The 21,936-nt window shown below is 41.2% G+C and overlaps 1 protein-coding gene across 6 annotated transcripts in view; it reads left to right on the forward strand.

The window, feature by feature from the left end:
• Positions 1-21,936, forward strand: part of TMCC1 (transmembrane and coiled-coil domain family 1) — a 129,641-nt gene that overhangs the window by 69,766 nt on the left and 37,939 nt on the right. The window contains exon 3 of one of the 6 annotated variants that reach the window (XM_063121414.1): positions 14,791-14,827. The exons of the other annotated variants lie outside the window; for them this stretch is intronic. Coding sequence (XP_062977484.1) covers positions 14,791-14,827 — 37 coding nt within the window. The remainder of the gene's footprint in view (positions 1-14,790; positions 14,828-21,936) is intronic. 6 annotated transcript variants of the gene reach the window in all.

Here is a 21,936-nt window from a genome sequence, read left to right on the forward strand (position 1 = left end):
TAGCTAGTGTACATAGTAGGTGTGTGCATTGGTGTGGCTTACAGTGTATCCTTGTGCATGTTTGTCTCACCATGTTCCGTGTGATTTCTTTAGGTAAATGTGCTTAGTTTTATAGTCTTCCTTGCACAGCGAGAAAATTGCATTTATCATACATCCGAAAGATCTAGACAACCTACGAAATATACTCCACTGAAACATCAAAAACATTTAAAACTATCATGCAGTTTTAGTCACATATTCTGGTGTGATAAATTAGCTGAAAATAGTGTTTGGATGTGTATAAAAGTCTCTCACTACTTCCCAGGTTTTTAATTAGAGGAGCTCTAGAGTAGCAGTTACTCATTCTGGAAGGCTAGAGCGTATGTTCAGCAGGGGTGGGGGAAGCGCTGACATTTGTGTCCATATTGTCCTTTGAATTATCTCTGCACACCATGCGTATGGACTAGGGATCAGTTTTGTGCTGACAGCTGTATAGTATTGGATTAACAGATGTATGACACAATCTGGGGGGTCAGGGGGCACTGCTTCTTTCTCACTACAGAACTGTTATGCTACATTCTGGAAGGCTTTAATTTTTCATGACTTAGCTTTTACACTAGAAACATGCTGCTTGAGGTCTGTTTTAAAAAAAAAAAGCATGGGGGGTTTGGGTTGGGGAGGGAAGACAATCTCCCTCTACTGTCACAGCTTTGATTAAAGAGGAGTATTAAAATTCCAGGCATCAAAGGTGAAAAACAAAAAGAAACTCCCTGTGCATTCTAGTTAGTGCAAATACTGTATAAATAGTATAAAAAAGATTTGAACACTAACATTAATTAAAGATGTCCATGTTGTAAATACTAAGAAGAAAAGTTAGGAAAATGTCATTTCCTGTGTCATTCTGGTATCTCAAATATGAAACTTGCATTTAAACTAAAATTTACTGAGCTTGAGCTTACTATATAATGAGTTCGTGCTGCCGGTGATATATTGTCATCACTGCTGGGTAATGCCTACTCTTTTATGAATGTTCATTTGTTGTTATCACTACCTTTTGCTTTTGTAAATTTCTCCATCAGTTTTTTAATTGTGTTGAGAGAAATGGTGGCACCTACCACTATTCTGATCAAAGTAATATAGCAATGTTTGTTTCATATGTAACTCGCCAAGTATATTGGGTAAATTCTGTATGGCTTACACACCCACTTGAATCAATGCTTACTTTCAGTTGCATTCCTCTGTTATGGCAAATAATGCAAAGTTACCATGTTGCATCAAATATGAGACAGGGCATTACTATTGCATTATAGTAGCTTCTATCAAAGTCTTTTCTGCAGTTTGGCCTATTGATTGCACTAAAATACGTTCATTCCACCATATAGCTGTTCTCTGGGCAATAGTATAAGTTAAAACAGTACAATAAACCTATCAGAAAATCCATATGATAAAATTCGTAGCAGTTTAAAAACAGTAACAAAGGAGCCATAAAACTGAATATGAATCTATAAGAAGAAGAAGAGGCTTATTTGTTTGATTTGATTTGCATCCCACATTTCTACCAAGAAAACAGCACTCAAGGATCTGTGTCTGTCTGTCAACGTTAGAGGTATAAGACCATAAAACTTGAAACATGGCATACATACTAAGAGGGCCTTAGGGGGTGTGCACCTCAGGGTTATTTGGTTGTTTAAATGCATTAATTGATTAATTAAAGCCTGCACTAATTAATTAGTTGAAGCTTGCCCAATTTCAGTCACTAGGTGGTGAGATTCCCTTAGCTAGCCCATAGCTTTGTAGTTGAAATAATTTAAACCAGGGGGAGCAGTCCGGAGGACAGAGTATATGGTTGCCCCTGTCCTTCTGCTACCCTGTAAAGGAATGGTGTGTGTGGACGCTTCCCTCAGGTGGCTATAGGCAGGGGCCATGCCTAGACATGCCAGCAGGCATGGCTTCATTCAGATAGGGTGAGTGGAACATTGCTTGAAGGCTTTGCTGTAGGCAACTAAGGACTACTCCAGCCTGTGTAGCCAGCCCTGTTTGCTAATACCAAACTAAAACGCTTGCTTTAAGTAAAGTGTTTTGTTTATAGTCAAATATTTTGTATGACTTTAATATTTTAAATCTTAGCTCTGCATTCTGTTTCTAAAATTCTCTGTTCTCAATTTCTGCTGTTGATGCGGTCTTAATGTTTGGTTTAATTTTTGCTTTTTAACTTTTCAAATTGTTTTCAAGTTTTTTAAAAAAATAATAAAGTTTTTAGATTTTTGAAAGTTTTAACTAAGTCACTTTGGGAGCCCTATTTGGGCCAAAAGGAGACTCATAAATTTGAATAAAATAAATAAAATGTAGAAAACGCTCTTCTAGTAGACTTACCTTAGAGAACAACCCTTATGGTCCCTAGACAGAGACTAGGGAACTATAGAGAACTTCTTATTTATGTATTTTATTTATTTAATTAATTTATTTCTGATTCCTGGATCCAAGTTCCAATGTCACACACAGGAGTCCGAGCTCCTCACCCCCTCCATCGCCCCCTCACCTCCGGCGTGGAGAGAATCACACTGGATGCCTCTGCAAGGTCGCAAAGGTGACCTTGCAGGGAAGGAAAAGGGGGCATACCGGTGGCAGGGGAGAGAATGCCTTCCGCCATATCCTCAGGCCTCCCCAGCCTCCGTCCCTCCCTGACACCACAGCTAGGTGGGCAAAAAAGCCTGTCGAGCTATATTGCAGAGCAGGAGGTGCAGCGGAAGCAAAGATCACCTCTGCAGCACTTCCTGTTCTGTGCTGGATACTTGTGAAACGTTGAGTCCAGAGATGGATACTATATTATTTTATTATTATTTATTATTATTTATTTATATAGCACCATCAATGTACATGGTGCTGTACAGAGTAAACAGTAAATAGCAAGACCCTGCCGCATAGGCTTACAATCTAATAAAATCATAGTAGAACAATAAGGAGGGGAAGAGAATGCAAACAGGCACAGGGTAGGGTAAAACTAACAGTATAAAGTCCGAACAACATCAAGTTTTAAAAGCTTTAGGAAAAAGAAAAGTTTTTAGCTGAGCTTTAAAAGCTGCGATTGAACTTGTAGTTCTCAAATGTTCTGGAAGAGCGTTCCAGGCGTAAGGGGCAGCAGAAGAAAATGGACGAAGCCGAGCAAGGGAAGTAGAGACCCTTGGGCAGGCGAGAAACATGGCATTAGAGGAGCGAAGAGCACGAGCGGGGCAATAGTGTGAGATGAGAGAGGAGAGATAGGAAGGAGCTAGACCGTGAAAAGCTTTGAAGGTCAACAGGAGAAGTTTATATTGGATTCTGAAGTGAATTGGAAGCCAATGAAGAGATTTCAGAAGTGGAGTAACATGGTCAGAGCGGCGAGCCAAGAAGATGATCAGAGCGGCAGAGTGGTGAACAGAAACCAACGGACTGATGTGAGAAGAAGGAAGGCCAGAGAGAAGAAGGTTGCAGTAGTCCAACCGAGAAATAACCAGTGCATCAACAAGCGTCTTGGCAGAAGAGACAGACAAAAATGATCGAATCCTGGCAATATTATACAGGAAAAAACAACAGGATTTAGCTACTGCCTCAATATGAGGAATAAAGGAGAGCGAGGAATCAGATATAAAGCCAAGACTACGAGCTTCCTTGACTGGAGTAAGCGTGACATCATTGACAGTAAGAGAGAATGAGAGATGAGGAGAAAGTTTAGGAGGAAAAACAAGCAATTCAGTCTTTGCCATATTAAGTTTCAAACGACGATGAAGCAGCCAAGCTGAGATATATGAAAGACATGCTGAGATACGATCGTGAACATCAGGAGAAAGTTCCGGAGATGAAAGATATAATTGAGTATCATCGGCATACAGGTGATATTGGAGGCCATGAGATTGAATGAGATTACCCAAGGGCAACATGTATAAAGAAAACAACAACGGGCCAAGCACCGAGCCTTGCGGAACCCCTACTGAAAGGGGAAAAGAGGAAGACGAGCCGCCATTAGCCAACACGCTGAAAGAGCGACCCGCTAGATAGGAGGCAAACCAGTTATAGACAGAGCCACAAAGTCCAAGATCATGAAGGGAATCTAAGAGAAGATCATGATCGACCGTGTCAAAGGCTGCAGTTAGATCAAGGAGAATAAGAACGGAATAAAGGCTTTTAGACTTGGCAGTAAGAAGATCATTGGTGATCTTAGTAAGGGCTGTTTCAGTGGAATGCAAAGGACGAAATCCAGATTGAAAAGGATCCAGAGCAGAGTTACTAGAAAGAAAATCAAGACAATGAGAGTAGACCACACGCTCCAGGATAGAAGCGTGGCTTCTATAGAAGTCTATACTATAGAATTGTGGCTTTAAGAGGCTGGGTCAAAACTGCAGATATCACTCAAGATAGCCTAGATGATTGTGTATCCTAGCTGTAAGAAACCTGGAGCAAGGCCTCATCTTCGGTCTTAATGCTTGAGAAGGTTCATATCAATGCTGTTAATTATTTATAAGTAACCATCTGGTTTCTCAACTAATCGGGTATTTATATCTTACATTTGATATATACATGTTGGAAACCATAAAGCTTGTGTTTCTGTGTGGCGCCTTTACTTATTTAACAGCCTTCCCATTTTTGTGATGAATATAATGTATTCCTGCCTTCAGGGAATAAGAACGATCTGAGTGATACATTTTAGCATTTTGGTGCACACATCTAGGATTTAAACCAAGCCAAAATTTGAGAAAAAAAATGCACACACACAAATCACTTAATGATGACAGCCCTTTTGGAAAGGGTGGAACTTGGGGCTGTTGTGCACAAGTAGGATTTAGCCCAATAAATGTACCTTTGTCGTGCACATAACATGTCTTCCTTTCTCATTATATATCTCATTTTCCCAGCATGATATGTACTATATTTTGTAGTTGAGGTGGAGGATAATGTATCCATTGTTATTGCTGGATGCCCTCCCCAAGACTCACCATTTGGTACGCTTCTTGTAAAACAAAAACAACTTCTTTGCCCATTTTGCAGGTACCTATGTTCCTACACTACACTATAGTCAACCTGCTAGGCTCTTTCTAGACAGGTTAGAAACAGGTCAGGCCTGAACTCTTTGGGTCAGATCTGACAGATTTACACAAGAGGTCTACAAAAAGATTGTACAGCAGAAGTCCATTCAAACTTGACTCATCATGGGGTAGGAATTACACCAGGAGGTTTCTGTATGCCAACGAGAACATTTCCAATTGTCATCCTGTGAAATAATCATCTCTCCGCCCCCACCCCAGGCCTGTTTCCATTGTAGGACCCTATTAGGTATCCTAACTAGGAACCAACTGACAGCTCCAGCCAGACTCCTCTTGCTCCATGTTAGCTTTTCAGGTTTTGAACAAGATACTTCTTATTGAGATTGCAGCATGGATTAGTTCTTTGTGTACAAGGAGTTACCAGGCTGAGCTTCATCCTTCATTCACTTGTATTCAACACCATCCTGCCAATATTAGTACCCACCAGGTCTTCCAGTTTGTTGTGTAAGTGCATGAAACAACTTGTGTTTGTTCAAGCTGCTGCTCTTCTTTATGCAAAAGTGGCCTCTTGAGAGATGCCATTCTGCTCCTCTCAAAGCCTCCATGGACCTGGGCTGGTACTGGCTTGAGTTCTTAAACATTCTTTATGCTTAATTACACTTAACAGCTCTGGCTTGTTTTTCCTATTCAGTGAGTGATAGGTTTACTCTTGTATATGTCAAAGACGACATGTTAATTTATATTTTAGTAGCTTGTTAAGATCTTTGCTTCTTTCATTCATCAAGTTGCGTATCTCAGTAAAGCTCTGTTTGTGGAGGGTGGATCTTTCAAAAGAGTTTAGTTATGTTCTCAACTTCTTATGACATATTATTTTCCTGAAATGCGAATAAAAAGTTGAGTGAATGCATATAGATATGAAATGTAGCAGATATAGTCACTGCAGTATGTGTAGTCTGGCAAGTGTGTGATTGATTTCATACTCCAGAATTTCATTCAGCACATAATTTGGTATCCTAAGAGTTTCCTTCTTACTGTTACAAACTCTAGAATTAATGCTTTGATAGTGGAGAAAAAACTAGAGGTCTGCTAATAATGTACACTGATGACACCGGGGTATTTATTTATTTATGTGTTCAATTTATGAGTCGCTGTATAGCCGAAGCTCTCAAGGCAACATACATTATACAAATAAATACAGACAAACCAATGATTAAACACATTAAAAGATTTTTTAAAAGTTAGCTAGAAGGAAAGGATGACAGAATGCGACTTCCATTGATCAGAAACCAAGACATCAGTACCCTGCTCAGTTCTGTCTCCCTCCTCTCCTCGCCAAAGTTTCTATTTATCCTGCTCTTTCTGCCCTGAAATGCTACTTTCCCATTTACTCTTTTTTCCTCTGCTTTAAACAAAAATTCAAAAACAAATTAAACTGTTGCTAAAAATCCAGAGTTCAGAAGTTTTAAACTCAGAATTTGAAATGAGAGAATACACAGCCTATATCTTCTTTCTTTCTTTCTTTTTGGCAAAAGAAATAGTGAAACTTTTTAGGATTTTTCCTAATTTCACTGTTATGTACATGATGTACATAACAGTGAAAGAGTAGTGAAAGAAACAAACCCTTTAGGACTTGGGATGTCTGGCAACCTCACTCTAGAGACTGATCACTGTATCTGTAGGCTCCTCGTCTTGAACAGTTTTACTCAAGGAGAAGGAGCAAGGGTATGCTTTGAATTTTAATACAGCCCTACAGCGTATCATGATGCCCACCCAATGTTGATAAAAGCACAAATGTGCCATGGACAGGATTTGAAGAAGGGAAAGAAGCTGCCATGCAGACTAAGCCTTCAAAGAGAGAGGTGAGAGCAAACATTCAAAAATTGTATGATGTCAGGCGTCTTCCTATCCCCCTGCCTTACTTAAAAGCTAGCGACCTCTGCTGTGCCCTGCCCTCTTTACTTAGCCACTGTTATTCCTTCCCTTTCTCTCAAGTCACAAAAATATAGGGGACGGGGGAGAGTATCTTTTTTCCCCCTACTGGCATTCCAAACTAAAAGCTATATTTCTTATGGATGGTCTATTCAAGCAGCCCTTTAGCTGAAAACTCCATGTAGGGCTTTCCTCTTTCCAAATTCCATATTTTTAGCAACCCCATCAACAAAATAGAGTTGTTGTTGTTTTAACTTAGATTCTCCCATTTTAAATGTTCATTTTCATAGCACTTCAGTAAATGAAGAGTATGGGTAGAACCAATCACTTCTCTTACCCAAACTCTTCCTGACCTCCACTCCCACCTTTGCAAATTTCAGTTGCTTTCCCTATTAGAGTGAATTAACAAAACTAGACTGAAACATCCAATAGTAGAAGCATCTAATTTTGCATTTAATACTGATGCATCTGAGAAAATAGTGGGGGCTGGGGAGAACCACTAGAAATTCATATAAAATGTGTTTTATACCAGTTTGTGTGCTTGCTTCAGTGAGAGCAATTGATTGAGTTTGGCAGCTTAGAAAGCACCCTTAGGGTGCAATCCTAGGGCCACTAGACACTGTCTAGATTGTTCGGTTTCTTGGAAACTACGTTCTCGAAAACTGCACTCCCTGCCCTCTCATAGCTGGCGTGGTTCTTGCCATGCTAGCTATATCTCTGCATTCGGAAATGGAGCGCAGAGAGGGCAAAAAGGGGGCAGTCCCAGGGAAGAGGAGGAGACAGTGGAAGCCGCTTTATGTAGCTTCTTATGGGCTGTATGGCCTCCCTCCCTCGTGCTACGAAGCTCCCCAGCTAAACAGGCAAAATCGACTGTGTATCCAAAAATGCAGGGCAGCTGGAGCACAGAGGCGAGGATCACTTCCTTGCTCCGGGCCTCCCTGGATTGGGTAGTCATCAGCCTCTGTGTTTGGAGGCTAATGACTATCTCCATAGGATTGTGCCCTTATACTGTTTCAACCATTGGCCCATCTAGCTCAACGTTGTCTTTACTGACTGGAAGTGACTCTCTAGGGTTTCAGGCAGTTTTTTCCCCTAGCCCTACCTGGCAACGCTTTGGATCAAACCTGGGAATTCTGCATGCAAAGCATGTGCTTTACTACTGAGCTATGTCCCTATTCCCAGTTCCCAAAACATAGACTGATGTAGATAAAGAATATCAATGATACAACTCTGGTAGAAAACCATTTCACTGCCCATCATGGGCTTCAGTGTTTGCTACCATAGCCAAATGATGACTATTGGAGAGTGGGGTTCTCCTTCAATAAGGAGTTTGAAAATTGCAGTTGTCTCGGAACACGGGCAGCCAGTTCACTTGCTTTTGTGTGCCTTTTCTGCTCAGCAGGACAAAACCAATTCATAAATGCAAATATTGCAAAGTGAGTTCATCTCAGAACTCAAGACACTTTAGCAGAATCCCAGATCTACTATCCCCAGTTACTATTACTAGGTTTTGTTTTTTTCTGGAAGAGCTTCTATGTTTTTAACAGAGTCCAACTTGCAGAAATGTAGCAGAAGAAGCTATTCCATCATTCTCCTCTGTAGAACAGTTTCACTGTTTTTAAAGAGAGCCGGTTGTTAAATGTGTAGGAGCTCCATCGAAAAAGGTTGGCAACCATAGTCATGTATCTAGTAAATGAAAGGCAGAAATGGGTACTCATCAGCTGCATGCTGTAGAAGAAACATTTGTCTTCAATATTGCTCTCACTTTAAACAGTCTATCAGATTAGGCCTTCCTAATGTATATTATTTCCACCTCTCTCTCTCTTGCTGCTTTATACCCTACTGCTTGCCTCAAGTCATCTTTCCTTTAGGGATTGCAGTGCACTTGGGAACAAATGCATCTTGCATTAGCTTAACATTTGGCCAGCAATCTCTAGTTACAAATGAATATCTTGCCAAATGTCTTTCAAATGAGATCGTCTATTCCAGATGCTGCTTTTATGTTCCTATCATTTTTATTTTTATTTTGGACAATATCACCTTAGTCCATGAGTTTCTGGTCATGTTTATTTCTTAACCCATATTTGAATAAATGTACAATTTCAGCTGTAGTCACTACTTACTGCCAAATCAAGATTCCCCCACCTTTCTGCTAGATAAATGCTTGGCAGACTTTCTAGACAGGCCTAGGGAAGCAGGGGTGAGTCGGGGGTGTGGGGGAGGCTGTAGCTTCTTTCCCTCCTCTACCACCCAAACAATGTCAACCGGAGCAGCAAAACAGTAAATGTTTTAACAGTAATGAAAGATGTTGTCCATAAGCACAGAGATACATCGACCCTGGTCACATAACACTGTTTCTCTCCATATCCCTTTCCTGAACAGACTGATGTACAAGCCCTTTACAAGCCATGTTATGTATCTAAAATCAGTAGTGATGATTTCACAAATGGGTGAAAATTCACCCAACGTTGAGGGAGGCTTTTATCTAATGCCCTGAATGTGGTGGCAAAGCTTCTTGAGAAAGGGTTCCTTCTAACTCCTTCAGTTTCTTTCAGTAGTGAAAATGACTGAGCCAAGTAGTCAAATACAGAGCCCTGGCCTAGAGCCTTAGTTGTGACATAAGAGGATCGTTATAAGCTGTGTGCTTTAAATTTTTCAGAACAAAAATCTTGGACTTTGGTCTTACGCTGCTATCAAGGGAATTTTTCAAGCTTGTATGTTCAGGCTTGTCTGGCAGCCATGTCACTTGCCCCGGAAGGCAGGGGAGCCCTTCTCATTAGTTTTAAGTATGTCTGCACAGGCTACAGACTTGGTCATTCTTTAAGGATCTGCACTTAGTACATGGTCACGGGTAATTACAGCCTTGAATTTAAGCACTGCAGCCAACAGGAATTGCACGCAGCCAAATGCAAGGAATTCTATGTTGATGATGAGAGGTCTGGTAGAGCAGGGATGGAGTACTCTATCCCACCCGTGGAAACCATGCACACTGCTAGAGAAGGGAAGCTTGTGTTCCACTGTTGCTGTGCATTCTCATTTATACACCTTCACGAACTCACAAGTGTACCACATGTAACAACAAATAGAGGAATGAAGGAACCTTTACCAGAGGTGTGGCATACACCCAGAAGGTTTGTGAACTGTGCTTAAACGAAGTGGGGAACAAATACTTCTAAAGTGTGGGGAAATAGCTCAAGCTGTCTATTTCTATTTGTTCAAGATTTTATTTTTGCAGACTGTTCCCTTAACACACACACACACACACACACACACACACACACACCATTGACTAGTATACTAGTTTTAATAAACCTGACAGAGATGGAGAAAGACAGAGATTGGGGAAATTAATCTTTGCCAAATAAGGAGTGGAAGGGGTGCCATAAAATGGCAAGGCAGGAGATTGGGAGGCGATAAGTCCAGATCAAGCTCTAGTGCTGGTGAAATGGATAGATATAGAGGAAAAGATAAGAAATGGAGCACAGGCAGTTTTAATTATTGCAGAGTAAGGGGAACTCAAAATACTTCACTCCCTGGTTGGTCATGGATAATTGGAAAAATTCACGGGCAGAGGCTATCCTCAAGTCTCCCAATCACATGTTACAATTCAAAATGCATTAAAGCTTCAATCTGCTTAGGCACAACTGATATTAATGTTGTACAGAAACAGCCAATGAATGATATATCAAAAGATGATTCTGACACAACTGGTACTCGCAGCAATGACAGACCAAACAGAGGCTTAGCCATTATTAGACACTGGAGCCACCACAATTTGCTTTAGAAATAAAATTATAATAGAGAGTTAAGGCTAGCTGGCTGTACACTGCAAACGCTGTATAGTGGAAGATAATTAGTGATTGGAATACAAAAGAAAAAGTATCAGAAGGTGTTCCCAAGAAGTATCTAAACTTGTTGACCTGTCTGGTGGGAAAAGAATGCTTCAAGATTGGGCCATATTTTCTGCCAAAGTACTTTATTCACCAATTTACATGTCCTCTTGAGTGTTAGATGACTGACGGATTGCTTTTCTGTAGTTGCATGGAGGAACACCCTTTAATTTAATCAGCAGAGGAAGCACATTCACAGTTAGTTTTCCCTTCTACAGCCATCCAGGGCACTCTTGTCCTTGGCAGCCTTCCCTGCCCATGGCTGAGTTGCTGCATCTGGAACAAATTAGATTTTTGACCAAGGTGTCAACATAATGCCAATGAAAATACCAAGCACAACTACACATGGTACAGTTGTCTGAACTGCTGCGTAACACTTTCCCTCCTCTTCCATCCCACAGCAGGCTAGTAATACATTTTGCAGGCTACTAATTTTTGTGGGCTTATTTACAAGGGTTCTTCATTATTTCATATGTATTTATTTAAAGAAGAGACTTTAGCTAGGAAGGAGTGGTGCTAAAAGGGCATAATTAGAGGAGAGAGGATAAGGCTACAAAGAAAGTACTAGACTACTTATATCACTGGTTCCTTTGGAATACTGGTCTCTTCATAGTATTACATGACTATGTAAGATGACCACATACATGACCACATGTTAGCACCAGTGAGAGAATAGCACCACCCATGGTCACAAATACCAGTTATGAAAATAGCTGCTCATCTCCCCCTCTCTGGACCACTACAGCTTATCAATGTGCTGCCTTTATTTGGAAAAGAAAGAGAGCACTCTGGAAGAGCCATGGTGCTGAAATAGAGGGCTGTAGCTGCTGTAACCATGCTCCATTTTCTGCCAGAAATGGAGGTGACGAGGTATCAAAGATTGCAGCAGTCAGCAAAACAAAGCAGAATATTGTGGTGTTACCCATCTGTGTGTGTGGTCTTCTAGGACAGAGAGTGTCCCCAAACTGTCAGAAGCCATTGACCTCTACTTTAGCTTCGACAACAATGGATGTCATCACTTCATTCTCTGTCTGCCAAGTGATAGTAAATATACACATAGTGGAGAGAGTGATGGGGGACAGCCTTCACACCAGTAGTGTTGGGACTGAGAATGGTCATCTACATGCAATTTTTAGTGGTCACAGATGTCTAGAAGAGTGCTCAAATTACAATACTGTACCTATATATAAAATAGGCAAATGCTTTGCCACATTGCTACAAAAAGATGCAAGATGATACCTCCTTTAATGATTTAGTAAACATTTGCTAGAATTGCTATACATTTGTTTCCCCTTAATTTAAATTGTGTGTTTAGAGAACTATTGAAAATGATTAATAAAACTAATGGGCTACATCCAACATCAAGTAGATTTGGGGTGGAGGGTAGGGTGACCATATGAAAAGGAGGACAGGGCTCCTGTATCTTTAACAGTTATATAGACAAGGGAATTTCAGCAGGTGTCATTTGTATATATGGAGAACCTGGTGAAATTCCCTCTTCATCACAACAGTTAAAGCTGCAGGAGCTATACTAGAGTGACCAGATCAAAAGAGGGCAGGGCACCTGCAGCTTTAACTGGTGTGATGAAGAGGAAACCAGGTTCTCCATATATACAAATGACACCTGCTGAAATTCCGTTTTCAATACAACTGTTAACGATACAGGAGCCCTGTCCTCCTTTTCATATGGTCACCCTAGTGGAGGGGGAAGGGGGAATCTTAAGTGTTCTTTCCCAAATTTAATCTGTGATAGAGAGCCATTCTAAGTTGCCTTAAATGCATTGGATGCAATATAGTTGGCAATGCACTTTTAGGTCCCATTGATCTTAATGGAGGAGTTGAGTATATGCTTAACTTTAACATGGAGATCAATTGGGCTAAAAGCGTTTTGCTTTGGCTGAATTGTGCCTATTTGTTTTGTGCTTAACCCTTAACAGACAAAAACTGGCGTGTGTGTTTTTCTGTGCACAGAATTACAAAGCATTTAACAGTACATAGAATTTGTACAGTTTGCTTGTTGAGAAGATGACCTTTAGATTAAGCAACGGGTATTTTAAAGACGATAGCTCTCCTTTCTTGGCAGCTTACTGTAAGAGACATTTCAATAAGGCAGTTTGTATAAGTTCTGAAATGGTGTAAGCCTTCTATTCACGTTAATTTTATTTCTGAATATTGAGCAATACGTGTTTATTACATTAATAAAAGGGCAATAAATTATATTGTTGTTTAACCCTTATGCAAAGAAAGTGTTTATAAAAGTAACATTCAGGGGATATTTAGACTAGAGCTCCCTCTGCTGTTGTAGAATCAGTTCTCTTTCTGACAGTGCACCCATTAACTTCAGAATGTACTTTCATGTGTTATTTTAAAATGTCTTCTGAGTTTGCTTGAGTGTTAAACTTTTTTTTTTACATCCTCTCAGTATTAGAACATATAATTGGAGTATTTCTTCTAAATTCAATCTGATCTGAAAAGTCCCATTTTTTAATTCAGGACTAGTTAGGATATGTATTGAAAATCATGATTTCTGAAATATCCCCAAAAGGAGTCTAAGCTGCTCCAATATTCTGTGAAAATGTGGTTGAACTAATGACTTGATAACTGAAAATATGGTTGCATCAAGTCATTAGCTCTTGAGACAACTTTATATTAAAAAAGCACAAAAAACACATTGACCCTTAGAAGAGCAATTTCTCTTCCCTCCCACATTCCTTCAAGGGAAGAAAGGTAGGAAAGATAATTTAGGCTGTGCAGTGCTGGGAGAGGGGCAGGGAGATGTCAGGTTATGCCAAGGAGAGGATCTCTCTCTTCCATCACATCTACATTTTGCAAAAAGTGCACTCCTAAATGCAGGCTACAGTCCAAAGATTCATATGTGTGACATAGGGGCAGCCCAAGACACTTTGCTCCCTGAGGCAAAGGATAAGAAGGTGCCCCCTCCCATTCTATGTACAAAAGCTGACTGGACTGGCAGATAATTCTGTCTTAGCACTTAATGACAAGACAAGATCCTCCATTGTACCTGAAGGCGGCAGGCTATCTTAGGAGGGGTAGAGCACATGGCACACAGGTCTCAATACCTTGCTGTCATCTTCCAGCATTTGCCAGCTGAGGCGTCTGCTTCGTTCTGCCTAATGGTAGAGGCGGCTTTAGTTCTTTCATGCTCATTCTCCATTCACCCCATCCCCGGAGAAACAGCCTTTTAGCTTTCTGAAATTTAAAAGGCACTTAGGCGTGACCTGAGAAAAATGGCCCAGTGTCCATGCACATGTTGCCTCAACCAGTTATTTTGCCATATTGGATAAGCACCACTGAACCAGAGGAGCAGTCAAGCAAGCTCAAATATTCTCCTTAAAAAACACAATAACCCTGCCTGCTATCTGAAAAGGAGGAGAAAACACATTGTCACCCACCATGTTTAAGATGGTGGAAGCCCATAGCAACAAGCCTCCAAGGAGGATCTCAAAGAATATAGGTACGTTTTTATAGGACTGCCTCATTTACTTCAACTGAACATCAAGTGTAGAATGCAATTAGTATGTATTGTTGCTTTCTAGCCCAGCTTTTGGGTCAACTTGACATGCAGTATTCTAGTTCAATGCAATGTGTTTTTGCTGTTTTTGTGTATTTTTGTACATTGCTCTACGGCAGCAAGAAATGAGCTCCAGTTTTTCTTTCTCAGAGGCTGAGAATATTTTTAGTGGGCTTCGTGACACAGCTGAAGATTGTTCATGTGACACACAGGTCAATTCACTTGTTTGGAGTTGCTGTTTCTTTCTAGAACATCCACTCAGAGCTCTGCCAACATGCCTAGGGTGCCCCTGCTTTCATATTCTATTCATACTGCATTGTCAGGGTAGAATTCAGTCTAACAAGGATGGAGCAACACTCTACTTAACCTTACTCTCTAGGACAACATGTTCGAGCTAGGGAGAAGCCTTGGGCTCAACTGCACGTTCTTTTGGTTGTTTCAGAGCCAGCATGGAAACCTCACCATCCTCTTCTGATACAGTATGTTATCCTCCCTTCAACAGTGGTGCTTTGCTGGAGAGAGAGAGAGAGAGAGAGAGAGAGAGAGAGAGAGAGAGAGAGACAGACCAACATGCAAATAGGCAGTGAATATTTATTATTGAGCGTTCCTTCAGATACTGCATTCACTTCTACAATAGCTGCTGCTGTTTTTGTACCGTCTTATCACAGAAATACAGTAGAATCCTAGTTATCCAGGCAGATCAGGGAGCTAGAATAGGTCTGAAGAAAAGATGGACGTAAAATATGTTGCTATGTATTTGTCGTAAAATGTGTCCATTATGTAAAAGGGTTCAGATGTGGGAGGTTTAGATAAATGAGGTTTTACTTTATCCATGCTCTTTCTGTTGTGCAGGCCTTCTTAGTCTGTTTTGGAACTGTATTGAGAAGGGCTTGAAATGCTTATGCTATGTTTTATGTTCTGACTGTACGATATAAATAGTGCCATTAAGAAATGGCCTGGTATTTTGATGGAAGAATAATTGGGCATTGTAAAATGGTCCTTCTTATATGAAATGAATTGTAATACAAAAGGTTCTTGTCCCTTTTCATCCTCATTATAGAGCCGTTTTGTAGTTACACAAAGTGATATTTTCCCCCTCAGGGCTTTGAGGTCAGACTTTGCTTTAGCAACAAACTGAAATTCAATCTTGCATGAACATGTTAGAATTTCGCAGAGACAAAACACAGATTTGTCTTACAGCAAATCCAAAGGATGATCAGGTGAGTAGCATCAATATTTTAGTGAAAGCAGAACTTCCTTCTCCTATCTCAGTCTAGTTTGTGTGTCTTAGCCATTAGAAGTGATGGGTAAATATGAACTTGGGTGCTTAGGTTTAAAAATAATTGGTCCTCAATATGATAAAAGTTGCTCTCCTAATCAATTAGACTTGTTAATATTCCTTCAAGTGTACGACTATTTATGAACTGCAAAAAGATTCCTCCCACCACCACTGCTGTTCCAGAAAGAGTTAATTTCTTTTGTCTTATGGTTAATCTTTCATTGTGGCTTGGATTTGCAGCAATGTTTGGTTTTACTTTGATTCTTCTTTGTCAGCATGGCTGAATCACAATTTGTTTGCTCAGAGGTTATAAAAGGTCAGTTGCTTGTAGCATTGTGCAGCTTTCAAATCAGCTACTAGTTGTATCAGGAGATGCAAAAATAAGGAGGGATGGAGGAGTATTTGCAAATAAGCAATCCATAGGAATGAAAAGAAGAGAATGACATACTGTATTTGATCTCCTAGTTCTTGCGCCTTGAACAGAGCTGCTTTGTTGACAAAGAAAAGGAGAAAGAGAAAAGCATTTAAATTATTTCCTTTCATTTGCTGTAGAATCTGTCTGTCACTGTTAAATTGTCAGAATTCAGTGCAAAGCCATGGCCAATTAAAGATGTTAAAGATGGATAAGTGTGGAGGAGAAAATATTGGTGGGGAGGGTATTTTGAGGAAATTGAGTGATCCAAAATCTCTGTGAGCTAGATTAGTCTGACAGATAGTGGCTTCTCAAGGCTCTCCAGTGAAATTCATAGCTCAGTGAGATTTGAACCCAGGTCTCCCCTAGTCCAAGTCAAACATTAACTTCATAACATCACAGTGACATTGGTTTCTAGCATGACCATGAAGTGAAACTCAAGACAGGGCTATGCAGATAGTGGTTGCATTGATTATCAGTGGCAAAACCTGCTCCTCGTACCCAGTCAGCATCACCAGTTCAGCAGGTTTCGTGATGTTCTTGTGTACATCCATTCTATTTTTATCCACATAACTGGCAAATACTCTCCTATGGGAAAAATTAAGGTACTGTGCTTCAGTACATTATTCCTGCTTTCAGGAGACATATAACTGGCCACTATGAGAGCAGGATGGTTCAGCAGGACTCTTACGTTGTGGAAGGAGCAAAACTTGAATCTAATGCTGGGGTGGTTGGGTGGAGAGTTACAATATATGCACAGAAACATAGTACCACAGTTGCCTTGACATGTGGCCATATGAAGTAAGCACAGCATGCAGGCATACAGCGGTTCGCCACTCCCACCCCAGGTTCCCTACAGTATACTGGCCAATTTATTTTCAAAAGTCATTTCCTGAGGATGGATTACACACTATCTTAAGCCATGGCTAGACCAGGCCTATATTTGAATTCAGCATTAAATTCTCTTTCAAGTGATATATCAACATTTGAATTTCGTGAAATAGAACATTTTCTAAAAGCATACAAAGTTGCAAAACATGAAAATTTCAAAAAGTGTCCAGAATTTTGGCCACCACTGTAGTGTTCTTGAAAAACCATTCAAGGTGTATATTGCATGTAAAGAATGGGTACAGTACATTTTAACTGCTGCATTTTGTGTTCTGTGGGTTCTGATTAATGTTGATTTACTATTTTAGCTTGTTATGTAAGCCACTTTGAACACCCAAATTTAAATAAATTAATAGCTGCTACATACGCTAACGAATCTAAGGGGGATTGATTTTTTGCTTGTTTCAGCATCATGTCACTTTTCTTCCCCACTTTTTCATTTCAAAGCAAAAACAGTACCCACCACTGTAAACTGGATAGTATCTGGAGGGTTTCAAGGATGGGAATCTTTAGATATGTTTCCACTTTATTAAAAGGACAAGTTAATTTTTGCATACTCCAAATGATCCAAATATTCCTAACCTCTAATACTCCTAATATAAATAAGTGTATTTTAACACTTGCACATGTGACAATTTGGATTGAGGCCTGATAATTCATGAATCCTTAACTAAAAAGCTACTAATACAAATTTAATTTGATGTTATCTTGTTATCTAGAGTGCTCTCTGCTGGTAAAATGATATGTGGAAACATGCTTGATTACTTCAGTGTACTGGCTTATAAAATGTCGTTTTGTTCTCTTAGTTGTTAATGTTAGACTAGTACCTATGGGCTGTCTGCCAGTGGAACAGAAACTGCTAAATGGTTTTCCCTCCCCTCTCCCCTGCACCCCCACGTGTCCCCCAGATGTGCCCTAGAGGTTTGGGGGATCCTCCAGAGCAGATCTGGAGAGCCTGCAGAGGGAAGAGAGCAAAGAGAAGCCCTGTTTCATGAGCTGAAATCTTCTGGCACAATGTTGGTTTTAAACCTATACCTTTCCCCTACAAGGGGAAAATAAACTTTATGGGGAGGGGTATTTTGAATGGGAAAAAATCAGATGAGAACGGTAGTCACCCCTATCCCATGCCATGCTTCCAGTTGCATCCTCTTAAGGCTATTTTTCATTAATTAAATATATAGTTTGGTCCACAGTATGTGTCATAGTAATTTAAACTAACCTGGTGCCCTACTGACATTTTGGACAATAACTCTCAAAGGTTCCAGGCTGCATGACTGGTGGTCATAGATTTGAGGAATTGTAATCCACCAGGGTTGCCTGTTCCTGAACTAATATATGTTTGAACTACTTAAATGCATACTTTGGAGACTATGGGCCTTGCTAGACCTACTTGATAATCTGGTGGGGAGTAGGGACGAGGTCGCGCTGCAGGTAGGGAAAGGGAAAGCCCCGTCGCGTTGGCCATTTTTAAAAAAATTAAAGGAGCCATGTGCACAGGAGCTCACCAACGAAAAGGTAAGTCTTTTTTTTAAAAAAATAAAAGGTTCCCTGCTCCCCCCTGCCACCGATTCCCCCACACACAATGTCTGATGCTTCCCCGCTCACTCGCCCGCCCGCCCCCGCTCGCCATGTCCGGCCCCCGCTCATTCACCCGCCCGCCCCCTGCTCGCTGTCCACCCCCGCTCGCCAGCCCGTCCGCCCCCCGCTCGCCATGTCCGATGCCCCCTCCACCCCCCCCAGCCGCGATCTCCCCACCCTGGCCCCGTTCTTCTCCCCTCCCGTCCCCAATCTCCTTGCCCTGGCCCCGTTCTTGTTCACCCCCCCATCCCCAATCTCCTTGCCCTGGCCCCGTTCTTCTCCCCTCATCCGCCATGTCTGATGCCCCCCCCTGCCCGATCGCCATGCCTGCCTGATGACCTGCCCGCCACCATGTCCGATGCTCCCTCCGCCCCCCGTCCGTGATCTCCCCACCCTGGCTTCGCTCTTCCCCCCCATCTCTCCCACCGGGTCCGCTCTTCCCCCCCAGCCCCCCCCGGCCCGATGGGCACAGCGCTCCTATGGAGCACTGTGCCCGTGCGTGGCTACTCATGAGTAATCAAGCAGCTGGGAAAAGCCATGGAACCAGCTAGACCTTCCGCAGCCCCGGCTCAACCCGGGGCTGCGGAAAAAACGGGCCACAAGTGGATCCAGTTATCCCTGGTCAAGGGAGGGTTTAGCCCGGCCTGACCCCGGGATCCCCTGTGCCTCATCTGCACACACAGCAGGGAGCCTGGGCCTCACACCGGGCTAAACCTTCGTCTAGCAACGGCCTATAAGAGGGAAGCTGGAATGTTGGGAGTGTGTTCTCAATATGTGGGGTCAATTAAAAAAATTAAAAGGTAGTAGAGATGATTTTATGTTTTTTTAGATAGAACAAGGAAACTAAATGAAATTAGGTGAAACAATCTCACATCATACAATCCATCACCCTTAAATGTACTTTAGTTTAGATCTCTAGAAGAAGCCGTACTGGGTAGAACAGAGCACACATCTGTTAGACCAAATCTAGTTTCTGTGGTATGCATTTAATATGTTTGAAGACTAACTTGGAATTTATTTATTTTTCAATTTGGTATAAAAGTAATATGGATTGAAATGTATGTGGCTTTTATTAATTTGATATTTCCCAGTGAGCACCCAAGCCTTTTCTAGAATTTGTGCTGAAACAGATATTGCCAGTGTTTTTTGCTTGCTTGTCAGAGTGATTACATGGGCCAAGCACAGATCGTTTTGATTAGTTAGGCTTTTGTATTGCTGTGAGGGCAGCTAATCACTGCATGATTAAACAACATTGTACAAAATGCTTGGTATCACTAAAGGGGCTGCAGAGTAAGTAGTCAGGAAGATTTTTTTTTAAAAAAAAGCACTACTGGGCTTTGGTAATCAGCTTCTTTAAATGGGTTCATTTAAAGTTCATTGGAAGTCCTGGCATAACCTTGTCTGCATTTCTACTTTTCAATGTGCTCTATGCCATAGTGGGCTACACTATTCTCTTACGCCAAGAGAATCCTCTCTTCCTATGTTCTTCGTGATAGTCTTCCCAAAGCATTGGGAGAAGACACCTTCCCCAGATCTGGACGTACAGCCTGGACTGCAAGCCCATTACAATAAGCAGGAAAATTTGAAGGCATCGAAGTCTCTTGTATTCTGAGTAAATCAGTATAGTTATGTACCCGAGAGTGAGGCAGGTATCCTTGTTGTAGGCAAACATTTATTTATATTTATTTATTTATTGTATTTCTATACCGCCCAATAGCTGAAGTTCCCTGGGCAGTTCACAATAATAAAAACCATTCAGTATAAAACAAGCAGTATAAAAACATGATCTAAAATACAATATCAAAGCACAACCAGGATAAAATCAGCAGTAGTGCAGAAATACAAATTTAAGATACAAATTTAAAACAGCGAAGTTAAAATTAAATTTATAGACTGTTAAAATGCTGAGAGAATAAAAAGGTCACCTGGCATCTGAAAGAATATAGTGTAGATGCCAGGCGAACCTCCTTAGGGAGCTCATTCCACAGCCGAGGTGCCACAGCAGAGAAGACCCTCCTCCTGGTAGCCACCTGCCTCACTTCCTTTGGCAGGGGCTCACGGAGAAGGACCCCTGAGGATGACCTTAGGGTCCGGGCAGGTACATATGGGAAGAGGCGTTCCTTCAGATAGCCTGTCCCCAAGCTGTTTAGGGCTTTAAATGTTTAAATGTTAAAAATGTTAATAACATGTCAGCACTTGAATGAAGGATAAGCTCACTGACAGGATTCAATGAAGAAGCAATCAAGGTATTAATCCTATATTTCCTAGATAGAGTCTAGTGGGGACATAAGATTATTTGGTTTCCCAGCTCAGACCTCAGAGCCAGGAAGCTTCACTCCTCCCACCCTTCATAGCAGGTGCACTAGCTACCTCTCTGTGCTCACAAAACAGAGCACAGAGATGGGGGAGAAGACTGTATTCCCAGGGGCGGGGAGAGGAGGAGACTGGAGTGACAGCCATACAACAAATCCTGTGGCTACCCCAGCCTCCTTTCCTCCCCAAAGCCTCTGCTAGATGGGCAAAATTGCCTGTCTAGCTTAAATGTGTTGCGCCTCCACACTGCATAGGATACTTTTAGGGCTCTGAGTTTGGATGCTTACGAGTAGCCAGGGCGCATCCCGTAGGATTGCGCACTAAGTTGTCTTTCTATGGGCAGTTTCAGAGTTCTCAATCCTAGCTGTATGAAAAGAAAATAAGCCTGTCAATCATCATAAATACAGTGTTACTTCGTAATCTTGCAGAAAGGCTCAAATGAAAAACGAATTTATTTATTTTACTTTATTTATACAGTTATTGATAGGCCACTCTTTAGGACATCATCCTTACAAGGAAGCTCACAGACAAGTACAAATATAAAATATAGTTAAATCATAAAATAACCAGCCAGAAGCATGAAACTCATTTAAAAATATAGACTAGTTTTAATTAGATAAAACTAGCACATCTGATTTTTTTTTAAAAAAAAAATTAAACAACTCATTCATTTGTAACTGCAGTGATTAAAAGACTTATTTCAAGGAAAAGCAGCTTGTAATGAGTTTTTAAACCCTGTTTAGACATTTACAAAGTTAAAGCCATCTGTATTTCATTTGCCGACTTGGGGGGTCATCACTGAAAATGTCCTGCGTCTTATGCCCACCAAAGGAATTGATTTTACAGTTGGGCCTCTGAGCAGGGCCTCTGAGACGGGGCTTACTGCCTGGGTATACTATGAGCATACTGTAGAAGCCCCTTCAAGTACATGGTCCCAAACCATGTAGAGCTTTATAAGTCAAAATCAGCACTTTGGATTGGGCCCAGAAAGGCCCCAACAACTAGTAGAACTGGTACAGAATTTATGTCGCATGTTTCAGTCAACTGCCCCTCACCAGCAACTGGGCTGCTGCAATTTTGGCAACATGATTGGGCTTTTTCAGAATCATTCTTACTGG

The sequence above is a fragment of the Elgaria multicarinata genome, chromosome 3 (assembly GCF_023053635.1).
Source record: "Elgaria multicarinata webbii isolate HBS135686 ecotype San Diego chromosome 3, rElgMul1.1.pri, whole genome shotgun sequence".
In the NCBI taxonomy this organism is placed as follows: domain Eukaryota; kingdom Metazoa; phylum Chordata; class Lepidosauria; order Squamata; family Anguidae; genus Elgaria; species Elgaria multicarinata.